Here is an 18,573-nt window from a genome sequence, read left to right as displayed (position 1 = left end):
TTGTTCTCACCCTGTGCCTCAGTTTACCTCTCAACAGGGAGAAATGTCCCCATTTTATGGATTAGGAGACTGAGGCTCAGACAGGTTAAGTAATGTGCTCCAAATCAAAAGCTGTGGCAGAGTTAGGATTTGAACCCAGATCCCTCCAACTCCAATTCCGGGCCCTTGTTCATATGAGTTTGAGAGTAATGGATAAGTACAGAGGGCATTTGATCTGTGGGTTTCCTCTTTAGAGAGCAGAGGTTGACCACTCTGTCTCCGAGCTGGGCCGAGTGGCCTTTCAAAGACAGACGCGAACAAAGCACAGTCAACCACGACTCAGAGACATGAAGTTCTGACACGCGCCCCAACATGGGTAGACTTGCAAACATCATGCTGTGTGATGCTAACCAGTTGCAAAAGACCGAATACTGTATGACCTCGCTAAGATGCAATAAGCAAACATGCAGAAACCAAAGGTCATTAGGGATGACCAGGGTTGGGGTGGGGGTGGGGGCAGAGAGGAAGCGTGTGCTTAGGGGGCAATGAGTTCATGGTGGTAGGATGATTTGGAAATGGTAAACAAAACCGGAATATAATCCGTGTTTCTGTAAAAATGACCAAGATTTTATATATATATATCAGATATTTATTTATTTGCTACAAATAAATGAAAAAACAAAACAAAAAGAGCTACATTTGGAGCTGCTGAGATTTGAGCATCCAGCCCACCCAGCAGAGGCCCGGACCACTCACAGGCCAGCAGGGAAACCATGCTATCAGCAGCCCCGCCTCTTAGACTCCTGTGGTGTCCTTGGGGCCAAGGGGAAACATGTAGGGCAAAAGTCAACTGTGCCCAGGTCCTCGGGGTCGGTGTCCATCAGGCTGATCCTGACGCTGGCGGCCTTGTGCGTGCAGAATAGAACGGCTCTAGAAGATGTTCAAGACTGCTGTTCTGGAAATAGATGGCCACATCGGTTTTTCAAGGCACCTCTGGGTGAATTTGACCTGTCAACCTTTCAGCTAGCCATTGAGGGCGAGCCATTTGTCTCACCCAGGGACTCTTGCTCAGACAGAGCCAGGGCCAAAGAAACTCCCCCCAGCCCCTCCCTGCATCCCAATTCGGAAGCCCTTTGCAAAGGCTGCTCCCCTGCGATGATCGCCTTCTTGGCTCAGACCTGAACTTGGTGAGTAATGACTTCCTTCCCCCGTGCTGCTGAGCCTTGGGGCTTTGCAGCAGCCACAGTGGTGCTGAACCACTTTTTCGTTGCCAGGTGACCCAAAGAGGACATCTAGGGCCTCGCTCAGCCCTCCTGCTGGGCATGGGCCCAGGGGTCATCCAATGGAAGCCTTCCCAGGGGAGCTGGTACCCCTCCTGCCTATTACCCAGGACTTCTCTATCTTCTGGCCCAGGGCGCCCAGAGAATCTGCCAGTGTCTCTAATAGGAGAGTCACTCACGGCTTCACTTGCGAGAACATTGCAGCTTTCAAGCCTCCTACCTTACATGCGGCAATATTTGGTAACACTCGGCGTCTTGGGGAGAGAATTCATGTCCGTAATTAGTTACTGTTTATCACCGTTAGTACTCTGCTCAGGATTTACTGGGCAAATACCATTTAACTGCACAATAACTACAGGGCCTTGCTGCTTATTGGGTAATTTACTAAGGCTGGGAGAATGGGGCAGGAGGGACTGTGAATAGGAGGCATTGTAACCCCTTGAATCAAACTCTATGAGTCTGGGCTTGGCAGGGAGGTGCTGCTTGGAGCCAGCTCTCATGGCTTTGTTCGCAGTGTTGGCTGGAGAAGTGCTTCCTTCTTCCTCTTCTTCTTTATTGTAGGAGGCGGGCCTCCAACTGGGACCTAGGCCTGCCCAGGGCTGCCTGGGGCTACGAAAGGCCTAGGGAGTGGTAAGGTCTTTGGCTGAGCTCCACTAGGCCTTCCCATGTGCAGCCTCCCAGGGACCTTTGTGTGTCTGAGTCAGTGGGCAAGGAGTGCAGGGGACTGTCCTTGGCTAGCAATATCAAGTGAATTGCCACCGTGCTCCTTTCTCTTACAAGTGTGGCATTGGCTGGAAGGTGGCCATGGCTGGACACTTGGCCGACATTCCCAGCCTTGATCTGCTTTAGAAAGCCTGTCTTTGTTTGGCTGGGCACTGTCTAAACTCCTCTAACCTACTTAGGCCACAGAGAAGGGAAGTGGCGCAATCATGAAAAACTCCATGTGCAACATCGCCTGACGCAATCTAATAAATTACTCAGTGCCTGGCTGCCAGCTCAGACTAAGCCCAATATTGCCTGCAGTAATTCTTTGGATCAAATGCAGTTTATCTGCCTCATATTTGTGCTTCTGTGCTCAGTGGTAACTTATAAATGTCATTGTGGTGTTTATTTGTTAAAATGAAACTTAATGGCATTGGAAGCCAGGAGCAAGGCTGGTGGGGTGGCAGGTTTAAAACAATCTCTTCATCTCTGGAGAAAGAATGAGCCCAGATAACACAAACTGCCCTGAAGGGCAGCGATTTGCAGTGATGGCACTGTCCTTGTGCTAGGTGGTGGATGGAGAGAGGGAGGCGTTCTGTCTTGGCGCCCAGGGGAGCTGGCGCTGTCAGGAGGTGGGCAGCCTTGATGGTGCTGAACCTCAGCATTGCCCCATCCATTCCTGTTCCACCTCCCAAGGGCTGTCCAGGGCTGGGGGCATTCAAGCTTCACACCACAGGATGCTGGCCCCGATGGTGGACGACGCAGGTTGCCCAGGGTATGGGGAGAGGCCAGGGTCCTGATGAATGCGGGTGGAAATTAGAAACCAGGAGGGCTGCAGAAGGGGAGCGGCGAGAGGAAAGTGGGAGAAAACAAAGGGAGAGTGGCCAGAGGGTGAGGAAGAGGCACTGGTGATGGAGGCAGAGGAGAGCAGGCGGGGATGGGAGCAGACCCACGGCCTCTCCAGCACCACGGACAGAGACAGGCCATTTGCTAGCTGTATGGCTTTGGGCTAGCTACTTATCCTTTCTGAGTTTCATTTCTTTATCTATCTCTCAGACGAAGACACTTCACAGTACTGTGGCGATGATTAAATAAAGTGGTGTGTACATTTCGTTTGGCACACAGCAAATGGTCGTGGCAGTGACTGGCATACAGTAGTTGCTCAATAAATGTCCATTGAATGAATGAATGAATGGTGACACTTCTCATTTGAGCATACTGAAGGCCTCTGCTAAGCAGCTGAGCTTAGGTCCAGACCTTACAGCCCCCCCAGGGTGAGCTCACCATTCCCATTTTACAGCGCGGGAGGGGCCCAGAAGCAGTAGGGTAACTGGCCCCGGGCCCATCAGCTGGTGAAGGGAGTCAGATTTGCTATCTTGCCTCTCGCTGCGGAATCCTTCCACAACGGTTCTGCCCCTGAGTTTTCCTTCCTGGCTAGCTGTGCCCCACCCTGGGGACCCGCCACAGCCCATGCTGGCCTCCCTGGCTGAAGGCAAAGGCAGAGGAAAGTGGGGATCTTCTGTCCATTTCATCTTAATGCTACATTTATCGTTCTCTCATGAAATATTCATTTTCTCCCCTCAGTGACATGCTCATACAAGGCTCCTAACATCATACATATGGATGAAAATTATTAGTCATTGTTATTTCTCCCACCAGCTTATTCCCTACCTCCTCAACCTTCTGTTTTGATCTTGGCACAAATGAGACTGAATTGGGGACTACTAACCTGGAACACTCAGAGCCCCAGCAAGCGCCTGCACAACAATTGTGCATGTTTTAGCCTTACAACAAGTGTGCTAGCTTAGCGAGCACATCCATTTTGCAGATGAGAAGGCATCGATGAAGTGAGATCAAGGTCAGATGGCATATTGAGAGAGTTAAGGTTTATTATGCCAACCTGGCCGATAAACACATGTGGGGTTAATTGAAGGGCAGAGGGATAAATGGCTCGGTGAGCCTCACCTTTCTAGTTTTTTGGTCTCTTGCTTTCTTATGTTCGCACCAGGGTGCAGCTGCCTTAGTCAGTTCCCTGCTTCAGCTGGCAAGGCTGCCCCAGGGAGATGTTGTCTTGCCATTCCTTCGCCAGAGGGGCATTTCCTGGTGTTCCTCAGCCAATGGGGTTTAGTGCAGGGCTGGCGGGGGCTGGGGAGCAGGGAGGTGTATGTGTGCAGATTGTGTAGAAAGCTTGCTCCGGGGCCCGTCAGGGTCTGCATACATTTGGGCTGCAGATCCTTCTCCCAGGCTGCTGCATTTCCCCAGCATGGGATTCCAGACCGTTCATCCAGTTGAGTCTAGCATTTTCCAAGCTGATACCAAGGGCAGGGCCAGAAACCCGCTGAGGGGGACCCGGGGACAGTACATAGATATGGGAGAAGGCAGTCTTTAGCTTGGGAGGATGTCTACACACACACACACAGACACATACACACACACACACACACACACTCATTCTAGGTGTTCACTCCTATCTGCCACTCACGGGGATATAGAAAGTCCCATCACCCCCTTGCACAAACCAGGCCTTGAATGTGAGCTGCATGGTTGTAGGGAGAGTAGTTCATCTCTCTGAGTCTCAGCTTCTCCCTTTCAAAGCTGGCTACCTTGTGATGGGGTGAAGACCACCTAAGGGAAGGTGCGTGGAAGTGCCTCGCCAGCTCCGTCTCACAGAGGACCGGTGCTCCTGTCAGTTAGCTCTGCTCTTTCTCCTCCTCCTTTGGGCCCTGCAGAATGTATCCCAGGCACCTCTGTTTGGCTCACTTATCTCCCTCCCTTTTGCTATCTGAAAACATGTCTGTGTCCTCCCCTTCACTCGACATTCTTTAGGAGTTATAGCTGACACTGCAGGGCCCACCTGTATCCTTCAGCCCTGACCACTCAGTGTTGGTGGGCCCAAGTGAATTCCAACTGCGGGGATCTGGACTCCTTTACTTCTGGGAAGGCTACCTTGTCTGTATGCAGGCCAAGAATGCCAGGGAAATCACAAACCACAGCTCTGCTCACAAGTGCCTTCTCACCCTCAAAGTGGGAGGCCCACATTTGACTTCAGGCCAATGCATCTCACACATCACCACCATATCTATCAGAGGAGGCTTCAGCTTTGCTGCAATGCTGAGCAGGTTCCAGCTGAACTTCCAGACTAATATGGGCTAGGAAGAAAGGCCTGCTGGTCTCCTTCTAGAAATCAATCAACGAAAAACCCAACCTCCCCGGCCATGCCCCTAGGTACTTATTAACCCAGTTAGTGTCTCTATAGATTTACCTATCCTGGGTTTCATATACAGAAATTCATACAAAACACTAACAGGAAGTGAACAGGAAATCATACAAAACACTAACAGGAAGTGAACAGCTACAGTAACCAACCAAGAAACCCAATAACAATGACTGGACAAAACTGAGAAAAATGTCAATCAAAAGAAAGCAGAAAATATTAAAAACAGAACAACTTGAAAATGGGTCAAGAGGGAGATCAGATAATAAGGTATTACACTTTAACAAACATATCTGCCATCATCAACTTTGCAATGCTCTCTGTCTGATAGCAAGGCCACTCACATCCCTTGGCCATGACCAGAGGGATTCACCGGAGGCTTAATCCATGTGGAGACCTTGCAAACGGGTTTTGGGCTTCCACTGTCATCCATAGCCTCTGTAAGCCAGATATTCATAATTAAGCTCTGGTACCATTCTCTCATTCGGATTTGTATTTTATTATTTAAATCCTTGGATTATACAGGCTGGTATGTTTCTTCCATGTGGACTTAGTTGATGCCTTACTTAGCTGCTTGTTTTGGATCATGGTGACTTTCTGTTCCATTGTGCAAGGAGTTACCATGCATTGGGCTGATGGTAGTGAACAACCACAGCCACCACCACTCTCAAGCAGCCCTCAGCAAGATGAGGCACGGCCCACAGCACTCAGAGTCTTCCCTGGGGAGTTGCCCTTGGGACCCAGAGTGGTAGCAGTCTTGGTGGCACTCCGTATGGTGGCACACCCTTTCCTGTGCCAATTCACTTCCCTCCCTCTGGGACTCTCTAGCTCCCAGGACAACAATCATACTTGAGTCCTTGGGTAGGGTCTTCTTCTAGGGCAATGGTACGCAACCTGTGGGTCGTGACCCCTTTGGGGGTCGAACGACCCTTTCACAGGGGTCACCCGATTCATAACAGTAGCAAAATTGCAGTTATGAAGTTGGGGGGCGGGGTGTCACCACAACACGAGGAAGTGTATGAAAGGGTCGCGGCATTATAGGAAGGCTGAGAGCCACTGGTCTAGGGGACTGTCAGCCAAGCTGAGGACATCCTGCATGTGTTACTCATCCCCGTGCTCCTCAGTCCCAGGCAGACAGTAGGTGGCTGATAAATGTTTCCTGAATTAAAAAGACCCAAACACACACATAAAAACGAGTATCAATGAAATGACAAGCATACTGATACAGGCAGGGACTAAATCCCTCCACCCATCTGGAAGCATGGCCACTCACTGGCCACATACACGTCCCCCTCCATCCCTCCCCACTGGACTCCCTGGGCAAGCCTTGGCGACCCAGAGGCCCCGTGGCCCAGCATCCTTCCTCAACGAGGAGAGCAGCGTGAAGAACATTCTGTGATCTTTTCATGAATAATGGTTGCAAAGTGCTGCTCTTTAGGACTGAGAATAGTGGTTATTCCTCGTACATTTGACTCGAAGGTGGGCACTATTACATTGCTCTATTTATCCCACACTCTGTACGCAGTTACTGAAACTGTCACCGGGCCCCATAGTCTGTAGGCCATTATGTGTATTTCAAACCATTACATAAATGGACTTGATTTGGTACTTCTGAATGTCATTAAACTCCTCCCATACCAGTAACAACATCGTTTCCATAGAAACGCACACATTTTGAAGAGAAGGTACAGGGAGGAAGCAGATGGAGTGGGGGGACCACGTCCTCGCAATGACTCCTTCCAAGCTTCAGGCCTGGCAGTGTGACATGGCCACTCTGTGGAGGTGGGCAAACTCCTTCCATCTTTGATGGACTCTCCTTCGATAAAAGCCCCGGGTAATTCAACTCAACCAGAAACGACAGCTCATTCCAGTGCACAACTCTAAAAACTTTATGGCACCGCAGGCCATTAAGCACCCTCATTTATCCAGACTCCTCTGTGCCGCACGCCCTGGGGAGGGACCAGGAGCAGGGTCTCAGCATTCAGCGAGGCTGCCTGCGCTGGAGGGGAGGGGCAGCTGGGAGAAACTAGGAAGCCTTCCCAGGACAACGTTGGGCTCAGGCTCACATTGCAGTTCCAATTATAAGCTGCAGACTCAAGGCACTGAAGGGGTGCTTGGGCTCGAGACCTCTGTCAGAGCCTGGTGGAGGTGCTGTCTGTCCCTGGCTCTCTAAGGAGGCTGGGAGCTTTTGCATCAGAGCCCTCGAAGCCCATGTTGAACAGCCTCTTATAATAACCAGAGAATAGAGGGCTGCGCTTGGATGGCACTTCCTCCAGGAAGCTGTCTTGAGCATTCCACATTTGACCTGTAGCTTGATTAGCTACCCGTCTCTGTTCTCACAGCGCCTTGGACATACCCAGTGATAACAACTGTGGCACGGTCCGCAACTGCTTACCTGTTTGTGGTACGTGCCCCCACCTGCCCTGGGTCTGATGTTCTTGGAGCTAAGGACTGACTCTATATGCCATGGGCTTAGCACAGCACTGCACACAGAGTAGGTACTCGAGCCGTACTTGAAGAATGTGCACGTGCTATAGTATTTACATATGAGTGTATACAAGCACACACTCACTGGGGATTTTTAAGAAGTTCATGGGAGAATGCCACTCTCTTTCAGTTCTATTTTCCATAAAATCTTTGAAGCACCTTCATACACACTCACACCCACACCCACCCACACACATACACACACACACATTTTATATATATCTATATCTTCAAAACTACTTGGATTAGACAGTCTTCCTTGATTAATCATAGGTACAAGTGTATATGCATATAAATATAACATTTACATGGAGACCCTGGGTGGTGTAAATGGTGAAGTTCTTCTCAACTACTAGTCCGAGGGTTGGTGGGTCAAACCCACTTAGTGACATTTCAGGAGAAAGACCTGGTGATTGGCTCATGAAAGGTCGCAGCCTTGAAAGCCCTGTCTAAGTAGTTCTAGTTTACCCACATGGAGTCACTATGGATCAGAATGGACTTTATGGTAATTAACAGCAACAACACATACAAACAAACAAGCAATATCTATGGATAAAAAGAAATATGAAATAAATGTACTTGATAAGGACATCGATGGACTGGACTGGATAGCCTTTGTCCTACCCCCCAGCAGCCTCAAGGATCTTAGAACTTTACTGGTTCTAAGCCTGCCCAGACTGAGATTTGAACCGAGATTCCTCTGACCTCTGGGTCACATTATTCAACCATTAAGCGCGCTGTGGTGGTGTCGGTGGGAGCCCAGGTGGTGTAGTGGTTATGAGTTGGCCTGGGATTGCATGTTGGAGGTTCAAAACCACCAGCAGCTCCTGGGGAAAGAAGGGGCTTCCTATTCCCTAGACAAGCCTCAGAAACCCAGAGTCAGCATGGACGCAATGGCAGTGAGTTTTTTGGGGGGTGGGTTTGGTTGCTCTAGGTGGTCTCAAAGCTGATTCCAACTCGTAGTGAGCCAGTGCGGTAGAGTCCATTTGCCCCCCCACCGCCCCCTTCATGGTCTCCTCATCTTCAGTCCTCAGGGGAGCCCAGCATCAGGACTTTTCTCCTGCCCAGCAGCTTAGAATTAGTGGTCAATTGTGCAACCGATGAACCCCCAGTACGCATCTCCTACAGAGTTAAGCAGAAAAGGCGTAACCTAAACCACAGCAGGCGCGACGTTGTAGGAAATGTACCCAGTCTCCCCCAGTTGAGGAGCAAGGTCCATGGAGCTACCATGACCCGCCGGGCTCACGCGAGGGCATGGCTCTGCTCTCTGAACTTGCCCATGTCAACATCTAAGGAGCCTACTTTCTTTCCGCTAAGGGTCCTTGCTTCTTCTCGCCTTCAGAGCAGCTCCACGTTGCCTTGTCTTAGGCAGCACCCCTGGCTGATCCCCTCTACTGTGCCACTCCCAGGCTTCAAGGGGCTACAGGTGATATGGACACAGAAGTATAGATTGGGCCAGAAACCTAGACTCAAGTCGTGGCCTCCTTGCTTGCTGGCTGAGTTCTCTGGGCAAGTATTGTCTCAGTTTCCGCCTCTCTAGGGAGTTTCTAACGGTTTTCCTACGAGTCTATACTTCTCAGGCCACTGGACCCCAGTACCTGGGAAGTCATGGACAAAGGCCAGAGACGGCTACAGGGTTTCTTTCAGGGTCCACAGTGTCCGGTCATGGCACTGACCGACTGGGAGAGGAGACAGGGCTAAGGTCAACGATGGGAGCTCTGAAAGGCTGAAATATGGTGCTATGTGAACACACGACACTGGGGTTTTAGCTACACTGGGGAGGGCTGGGTTAGGAAGACTGGCCTGAAGAAGTGCTACTGGAACTAAGATCCAAAGGATGACCCGGAGATAATTGTGTGAAAGGTCAGGGGTGGGGGGTGGTGAGTGTCCTAGACCAAGGCCCGAGGGCTGCCTCAGTTTGCTCAGTGTGAGGAGCTGAGAGAAGGCCCAGGAGGCTGAAGTACATGGCCTTGGGGGGAGAAGGTGGGGCCACACAAAGAGGTAGGAACAAGAGCATGTCAAGCCTTGTAAGGCACGCGAATGGCCATGGGTATTTTTCCTAAAAGAAATAAAAAGCCATTGTAATATTTTCCAAAGGAATGTGACATGATCAGGTTTGCATTTTGAAATGTCACTCTGGGAAAAATGTGGAAAATGAATTGGGAGTAGGGAAGTTGGGCTTTCTGGATTTGGGGGGCGGGGCACAGTTAGGAGAGCCCTTTGGGGGACAAAACAGAGTAGTGATAAGGACTAGGGTAGGGTGTGTGAGGGAAAGAAAGGTGACAGGGCTGCAGGGCCTTCCTGCCCAGCTTATCTTAGATGAGCACATCCCCAGAGCCATGGCAACGGGAGGCACGGTCTGAGAGGATGCTCTGCATCCCCGCTCAGCTCCTGGCAGGAGACTGCAAATGGCAGTCTCTCGTTGCAAGAGGCAGAGTGAATTAAATAACAATCATAAAGTACCCTGGAAGTCTGAGTCCTGCCATAAATAATAAACAGGGACGTTATACAAATAACCAGCTTTGTACCCCCAGTGGAAGGAAACATATCAGTAAGAAAAATGAAATGGGGAAAAATGCACCCCAAAGCCCCAGCTAACAAAACGATGGTATTAGCCCACGTCCCGGGGGCTCAAGCCGAGGAACATAACTGGGGCCTTCACAGCAAGCCAGACTGAGGGCTAAGCGGGTACAGGCAGAGGGCTGGGGCTGCTGACGGCAGCCTGCCCATTCTCCTTGGTCGTGGCCCTGGCCGGGGTCCCAGGCCACGCTAGCCCCGCTCCTCTCTGCTCCGAAGTGCACACAGCTGGCTCCAAGGCCCCCAGAGCACCTGCCTGCCAGTCAGGGATGGTCCTTAGACGGTCCTGAATGTACCCTCTCAGGGCAGCCAGGACAAAGGAACACAGGCATACCTGCTGAGCATACTCAGTCAGGTGACTTCTGACTCCTGATCTCCTTGGTGACCAGAGCATCTGAAATTATGGGATGGGTGGTTGAGAGCAGCAGATGAGCAGATGTTGGAGCCAAGACAGATTTTTGACTCATCACAGGCCAGAGCCTTGCAGATGATCTCTTCGCCATCATTCAACCTTATGCAGAGAACGTAGAGAACCAGATGTGTGGTGACTGGCCTGTACCTTCACATCCCAACCTGTGGGTACCTCTCTCTCTTTTAAAACTTAGCTCTGGTGAGTGACAGGCAGGAAACAGTGGCTGCTTTTACCCCCACCCCCACCCCCTAATTAGAAAACAGGGACTTGGGAATTGTGGAAGGTCCTGCCCCCTCCCCAATGGCTGAGAGGTGGGGGTCTGCACGCTCGAGGGGAGGGGGCATGTTCAGGCACAGGGCCAGAACTGGGACCCAGGTGCAGGCAGGAGCCCTGGGGCGTCCATGGGGCCGGCCCCTGTGGGGAGCAGCTTTACCCTTTCTGGTGCCACAGCCCCTCCCTCCCGGAAACAGGAGCTGCCACTGCAATTTCTTGCCAGAAAGATGGAAGTAAGAGCACCGGGAGGTAGTTCTGTGTCGCTTACTGAGCTGAGAGAACTCAGCGGCCATAAGTCTGATCCAGAAGGTCTGAGAAAACAGCCCCTGGAGAGGGCCCCCCCACCCCCAGCCCCCTGTGACAAGGAAGGGGAACCCTCTGGCATTGCTTGTCTTCACCTTGACGCACTGGCCGGAGAAAGAGGTCCCGGCTTTGCTGCCTCCTGACTCTTCTTTTAGGCATGCTTGTCCTTATTTCCTCCCCAAGAGTCCCTAGGCCTGCCCCCCAGAAAGGACCAAAGCCAGCCCCCAATGCTCTCACCTGTAAACTTCCCTTAACTCCACACTCTCTGCAGACATCGGCAGCGTGGAGCCAAGAACCCTTGCACTTATGACAAATGAAAGGCAGGGCACACGGTCCAATCACAGCTCTGCCCTTTCTTACTTAAATGACACTTTCCCAGGACTGACTCCTTCCTCTTCCAACTAACTTCCTCAAGATTTCTCATAAAAAGGGACCACTGCCCTTCTCTAACTGGGGTCCTTGGCATCTCCTCTTGAGTGCCAGGCTGCTTTGTGGAAGCCATTTGATTTACTCCCCAATAAAATCTCTGCTGAACGTTTTATAGCTTGACTCCAGAACCTGCCTTCTACCAGACCTGATCGAATTGTCCCTTGACGGCAAATGCCTTCCCCGGCCTGTCCTTTGCTCCAGCTCTCTCCCGAGTTTCTCCCACATTGACTCGCGTCTCTCCTGTGTTCCGCAGCCCACGCTCCCTGCTCTTACCTCTCTCCGTAGTCTCAGCTACTCCAAAAAGCCAAACAACACCAAAATGTTTGGGAGCCTCCTGTCTGCAGGGGTCTCTGCCACCTCCTTCAGAATTGGAAGTGCCCTGCTTTGGGTGCCTGGAGACCTGGGTGATAGTCCTGGCTCTTCTGTCAATTGCCTAGTGACCCTGGACAGGTTTCGCAATGGCCCCCGGGGCTCCCTGAGTAAGCAGGTTGTATCATGGCCTTTGCAGTGCTAACATCGAACACAGAACTTTTCAGGGGCAGGTTGAGCCCCAGCCTATGAGTCGGATCAACTGGGGCAAGGCCCTTTCGTTGAGAAGGTAAGTGATACTAGAATCCCCAGGGAAAATGGGTGATTAGGAGCAGAGCCCAGAGAAGAATGGAGAACAGTGTGTGTGGTAAGAGAGGTGGTGGTGGTAATGAGGGAACAGAGCCATTCCCCTTAAAGATCTGATGGGGGATAGCTGCCGAGAGAGGCCCAGGGAAGATGGCCAGCAGCAGATCTGGAGCCCCCGTCCCTAACTTTGTACTTTGCTGATGTTCCTGAGCTCCAACCTCCCAGGTGAAGGAAAGGCCAAGGCAGCACCAAGGTGAGACTTGTGGAATGGGAGACTCCTATTCCTGGAATGCCCTTCATCCATCTGCTCAGCCTGCTGAGCTCCTTCCAAGACCCAGCTTATCCCTCTGGGCGACTGTCCTCTCTGTTATTTCTTATGGAAATAATGAATGATTTAAATAAGAATTAGTGGACTACTACTCCCTGTGTGCCAGACACTGGGCCAGGGGTGGGAGAGGAAACAGTGGGCAGGGCCTTTGCCTTCCTGCAGCTGTCTAGTTGTAGAAGAGAGGGCATCAGTAACTGGCCTAGTACATTAGTATGATTCTGTTGTGCTAGCTGCTAGGGCACGCTGACCTACGGCATCTCCGTGAGTTGCACAACAGAATGAGCTGTGACCCACGGGCTTCTCATTGACTGATCTCCAGACGTTGGTCACCAGGCCTTTCTTCCGAGTCTGGCTCCATCTGGAAACTCCATCTGTTCAGCAGGCAATTCTCCATTGACAGAGAAGTGATGTCTGTGCACGAGGGACAGTGGCCAGGACTTGAACCTGGGTCTCCTGCACGGAAGGTGAGGAGTCTACCACCACCAAGACATCACACAAAAGATGGCCAGTGCCACAGAATAAACAACCTGCTTGCCACAACGGAGCACAGCGGTGGTGCTGTGGGGGCACCTAACGGAGAGAAGGCAGCCATGCCGGAGCTCTCTGTGGAGGGAAGGTGGACACTGGGATTTGCCTGCGTGTTTTTATGGTCAGCTTCTTGAGAGCAGGGCCTATGGCTCCTTTGCTTTAATATCACCTGTACTTAGAACATGCCTGGCACTGATGATCAAACATTGGTATTGTTTTTATGGTAGCTTATTAAGGATTAAATTGCATTTCCTCATAATATGTTTTGGAATCCTAACGCCTATGCTCGTGGAGCCCTGGTGGCACAGTGGTTAAGTGCTCGCTGCTAATTGATTGTCCAGCACACCACAGGAGATTTCAGACCTGGAAACCCTATCTCCAAACCCAAACCAATCCACTGTCATTGCCATGCTTCTGACTCATAGTAACCCCTGCAGGGTTTACAAGGCTGTAATTCTTGACAGGAGCAGATGGCCTCATCACTCTCCCTCAGGGAGGCTGGTAGATTTGAAGCACCAACCTTGCAGTTAGCAATACAGTGCGTACTTCTCGGCACCAGCAGTGCTCCTTTGGAAACTTGATAGGGCAGCTCTTCTCTGTCCGAGAGTGTCCCTATGAGTTGGGACCCACTCAGTGTCAAACAACTCCCCTTGGCTGTAATCCTGTCTGGGAGCAGGCTTTTCTTTGCCTTGTTAATCAGGCTCCCTGGATCGGGTGTGCCCTAAACCTGGCCATTCTGAGTCATAAGAAGAGTGAGTCAGACACTGAAGCAAGCATGTACTAGGGAAGACAGATGCCATGTGAGGGTGCCCAGGAATCACAGGCCACCCAGGGCCAGCCACACAGACGGAAGTGACATGACACTGTTTGGACTTTCAGCCTCCAGACTGTGAGGAAATACATTTCTCCTCGTTAAAGCGAAGACTGCACTCCACTATACGAACACAACGCTAGTACTTGGCGTAGTCTTAGTGCTGCAGTAGCTCTGGGAGCGAAGGCACAGGTATTCCATGACTGTTGAATGAAGACATAGTCTCCTTCAGGCTTCCCTGTTTAAAGCAGCGTGTGCTGGGCCACGTGGAGACGATCGTGCCAAGCACAGTTGGTATTCCTGGCTCCCCTTTGTTGATTTTTGTATATATCTATACTTGCTGCCTCAAATGTGTTGAGTCCAAACAGAAAAGAACGCATCCGCTCACACCCCCACAGATGACCCCCACCTCCATTCCTGCAAATGCTGCAGATTCTACCCAAGAAGCTATTAAGTGCTTCCAAACAGAGCGGACCTCTCATTGACTATCACATGCCTCCTTAAACGATCTTCGAATAGCATTTTCTTTTTATTGCTTTGTGTAGTTTAACAGCACCAATTGCGATTACTCTAGCTTATGGTAAACCCCAGATCTATAAAGATTCCGTTCATTCATTATTTCCCTCTTGCTCCTTCTCAAGTTGTTACATTTTGCGGGGAGGGGTGATGGAGGGAAAAGAAGATAAAATGATACCAAATTAGCAAGGAAGCAAATGAAATAGGGGGCCACTTCTTCCCTGGTGATAGGCACCATATGAGATACTGCTAAGTAGAAGAAATACTCTTTCATAGAGCACAGATAGGTCTTTTACAGTTACTCTAAATTGGAAATATAATGATCACTATCTTATCTTTAATGGAAGAAGCATCTAATTGTTCCAATAGTTCACTAATTCCAGCATCTTGGAGAAAAAGAATTACTTTTACTCTTTCACCATTGTTCCATTTATACCAAGGTGCCCTGTGCAGCCCGGACAGAGCTTTCTGCTTCTTGATATATGTTGTGGTTGCTATTTCAGTTCAATTATTAATAAGTGAGAGCTAAGATTATTTTACATATTTGCACAAGATAATTATAAACCGTAAAGCAGTTTCCTATCCTTGCCGATGGTTTCCTTCTCTGTGGACATGTTGGATTCCAGGCCTGTGAGCTTTAGGACGCAAAGACAAGGTCATGCGTGGGACCGTAGCGGTGAGGCTGGTTGGAGTGGATGAAGGGGACTCTTCATCCTCCAAACCCCTGCTCCGTTTCACCTCCTGATTCCACTCTCCGGAGCCAAACAGCTGACCCACTCCATGAGTGGCCCCCCATCCCGTAACTCATGGCGCTTGGAGGCAGAGCTTGCTCACAACCCCGCCTCTCCTTGCTTATTCAGAAGCAGCCGCAGCTACAGTGTGTGTGTGTGTGAGACTGTGTGTGTGAGTGTGTCCAGTGGGCATTTGGGAGAAGAGGATGCCAGAAGGGAAGCAGGGGAGGGGAGTTCCTTGGACACTGTTGGTGCCTTTGCTGCCTGCCTCTCTCTGAACTCCTTGCTTGAGTCTCCGGCTTCACTGTGAGGGGTAGCAGGTTAGAATAAGGCACCGATGGCTCTCAGCCTCATAAATGAATCATAATCAGTGGAAAGAATAACTTGTCTGTGTGGATTGCATGTGTTTGGAGAGGGGACTTCAGACAGAATAGGCTTTGTTTTGGTTTCGTCTTATCGTAACAAGGAAGAACTGTTAAACCTGTTGCTTTATAGCTTAGTCGTTGCTCAAAGTAAGGTTAACTACTCGAATCCCTGGTTTCATTTCCAAGTCCTGCTTTCATCCTCCCTGACTCTCATCCTGCCTTCTGTACTTCAATAGTATCTAAAGAGTACTACCCTACCTAACACGGACTTCCTTTCGCTCACAATTTCCCTCATGTCGTGGTTGAATTACCACTGTGATTTCTTCTTACGGTAAACACACTCAGACCCCTGGCAGAAAGTGGTGGTGGTGGTGGTGGGGGAGGCGGCTGTCATATCGGGTCCATCAGATTTGTGATATGATTCTTTTTTAGGCTCTGGGAACTTGAATCGGTATTCTTCTGAGGTCAGATGCCTGGATCTTGGAGTTTCAAATCCGGCCCAGTTCCTGGCTTTTTTGCTCAGCCAATTTCTGTGAGCCTTGTTTCTGCTCCTCTAATGAGCTTTGCCAGCAAGAGAACATGTCTATTCAGCACCACGGACAGAGGCTCGACGTCAGTTTCCACAAATTAGAATTTACTGCCCAGCATTCCCGGGAAGGTGGTGCTGGGAAGGGAAGGGGCAGACTGAGAAAGAAGAAAAGTCAGTGAGGGAGATTGACTGATGGGGTGCAGAAGATGCAACGCTCCTTCACCCCTGTGACCCCTGCCCCAACTGTGCTCAGTCATGACACTCCTACAAATGAGAAGAGGCTTCTTGAAGCTGCAGCCTTCCTACACAGACAGGTGGCAACTAGCAGAGGTGAGCACTTCCTGTGCTTAATTGTGCCGACCTAACGCTTGTCAAACTGTCACTCTGGCAGGTGCTGGGAGAGTTGCAGGTCTGGGGAGGAAATGAGGGTGTGGGTGTTAGGGACTGTGGGTTGTGAAGAGAGCCGGCTCAGGAGCATGGGAAGCACAGGAGCACCACATTGATGCTATGGCCTGAGGCCAGGGATAGAGATAGCAGGGCCGAGTTGCCTTCTCCGTACCTGGAATGGGAACAAGGCTATTGGCATCTTGGGAAAGGTGGAGCCCAGTCCACAACCTGCTGAGTTGGTGTGAATCAGGGTTTCATTTGTCTGATTTTAATGAATCAATGGCACCCCCCGGACTGTGTTTCTCCTTTTGAATCCCGACAGACCATCGGTGCCATCTGATTGAGAGGGTTATTGTGGTACAAAGACAGACGACTAGGCATGGAGGGGACTGGGCCTTCATTGTACCAGACCCATAAGTGACTGCACTCTCTTACACCCCAGCCTCAGGTCACTGTCAATACCTTCCCCAAGCCTTCTGCATCCCAGTCAAGCCTCCAAGGAATGATCCAGTGTAAAAGGAGCCTCCCTGGTATTTTCCTAAGCGCCCTGTAAGTTGCCGTTTACTTGACAGGTGTTCACGAAACACGAATGATTGAGGATACATTCAACAAAGGTGAATTACTAATCAAGCAAAGCGTTCAGAGATAGAGAGACAACAGAGGTGTCAACAGTGTCCAAGGCATTTCCCTCCTCTCCCTCCCTCCTTTCATCTTGTCCCCCCCAGTGCCCCTATGTATACATTGATGCACACAACCACGCACACACACACACACACACACCCTCACAGAGTACTTGCTGCTGGTTTGGGGTGACTAAATGAAGACTGATCATGGAAGCAGATTTAATTGCACTGGATGAGAGGTGGAGATCATAAGACGGGGAGAAAGAGGAAGAGAAGTAAGGGGCACGGTAGGAGGAAGAACGACAGCATGAGGAAGATTCATATGACTCAGGCATCAGCTGCTCCTCCCTATATGACTGTCGGGATAAAACCAGTTGTTGTCAAGTTGAACATCCAGCGTCCAGCTCATGGTGACCCTATGTGTATCGGAGTAGAACAGGGTTTCCAGGACTGGCTTTTCAGAGGTAGATCATAAGGCTTTTCCTCTGAGGTGCCTAGGGCTGGGTACAACCCTCCAACCTTTCAGTTATCAGCTGAGCACATGAATCCTTTGCACCCCCTAAAGACTTCACTGCCTACATCGCTTCATGGAATTCAGATAGGTCTATCTGCCCACCATCCTTTCTGAGATGCCTCGTGATTCTCTTCCTCATTCCTCTGTGCCAGGGTTGTTGGGCATAGCTTCCTCCATTTATATTAACCCTGAGAGATCAGAGAGGTGCCAACTGACCTTCATTCATTCTCCGAAACTTGTCCTTGGCCATGTAGCCCAGCACTAGACAACATCCTCTCTTCTGGAGGCCCAGCTCTGGAAGGAAAACAGAGGTGGGTGAGTTGGGAATGGGCTGTCTGTTACTAAAGCCCCTCTGCAGGGGATGCACAGTTTGTTGCTCTTCTAAACACAGAAATGTGTTTATTTAACAACCTTTATATAGTGCGCACTATATTCCAGGCATAATTTTAAGCCACTAATTACTCATTTGATACTCAAAACAACCCCATGAGGTACATACTAGTATTATCCCCACTTTATATCATTCTCATTTACAGATGAATCTGCAGTAGCTAGGATACTGCCTTAGATGAAAGCTAGTAGGTGGCAGCACCAAGGGTTTGAACCTGGCAGTCTGGCTCTGGAGTCCACGATCATGGCGATCACTCTACACACTTATGGGCTAGGCTTGGGAATTGTGCCCAAATCACCCTGGGTTGTGGCCAGAGAGGCGGAGCCCAGCCGGTGGTACCTAAGATGGAGTAGTCCAGCCAGACAATGAGTGAGTGAGAAGGTTGAAGAAGCGATGGGGGTCAGCTTGGGGAAGACACAAGGGATGAGGTATGGGCAGATGGACTATCTTTGGGGATGGAGTGAGTCTCGGGGGAGAAAGGTAAGGAACTCTGAATGCGATATGACAATGGAACTGGACTGGTGAATGCAGGAGAAGAAGAGAGAGGAGAGGAGAAGAAGGGGGCTCACTAGGAAGAAG

General features: G+C 50.4%; 1 protein-coding gene across 1 annotated transcript in view; it reads right to left on the bottom strand.

The window, feature by feature from the left end:
- Window positions 1-18,239, bottom strand: part of KIRREL3 (kirre like nephrin family adhesion molecule 3) — a 171,643-nt gene extending 153,404 nt beyond the window's left edge. The window contains exons 1-2 of the mRNA XM_045283646.1: window positions 18,209-18,239; window positions 17,820-17,897 (exon numbers count right to left, since the gene is read on the bottom strand). Of these exons, the coding sequence (XP_045139581.1) occupies window positions 17,820-17,897; window positions 18,209-18,239 (109 nt within the window). The remainder of the gene's footprint in view (window positions 1-17,819; window positions 17,898-18,208) is intronic.
- Window positions 18,240-18,573: the final 334 nt, after the last annotated feature.

The sequence above is a fragment of the Echinops telfairi genome, unplaced genomic scaffold (genome assembly GCF_000313985.2).
Source record: "Echinops telfairi isolate 266 unplaced genomic scaffold, ASM31398v2 ScPeMD7_7465;HRSCAF=8503, whole genome shotgun sequence".
In the NCBI taxonomy this organism is placed as follows: domain Eukaryota; kingdom Metazoa; phylum Chordata; class Mammalia; order Afrosoricida; family Tenrecidae; genus Echinops; species Echinops telfairi.
Note: the sequence above shows the minus strand (reverse complement) of the source record. Positions and strands in the feature narration are given on the sequence as shown.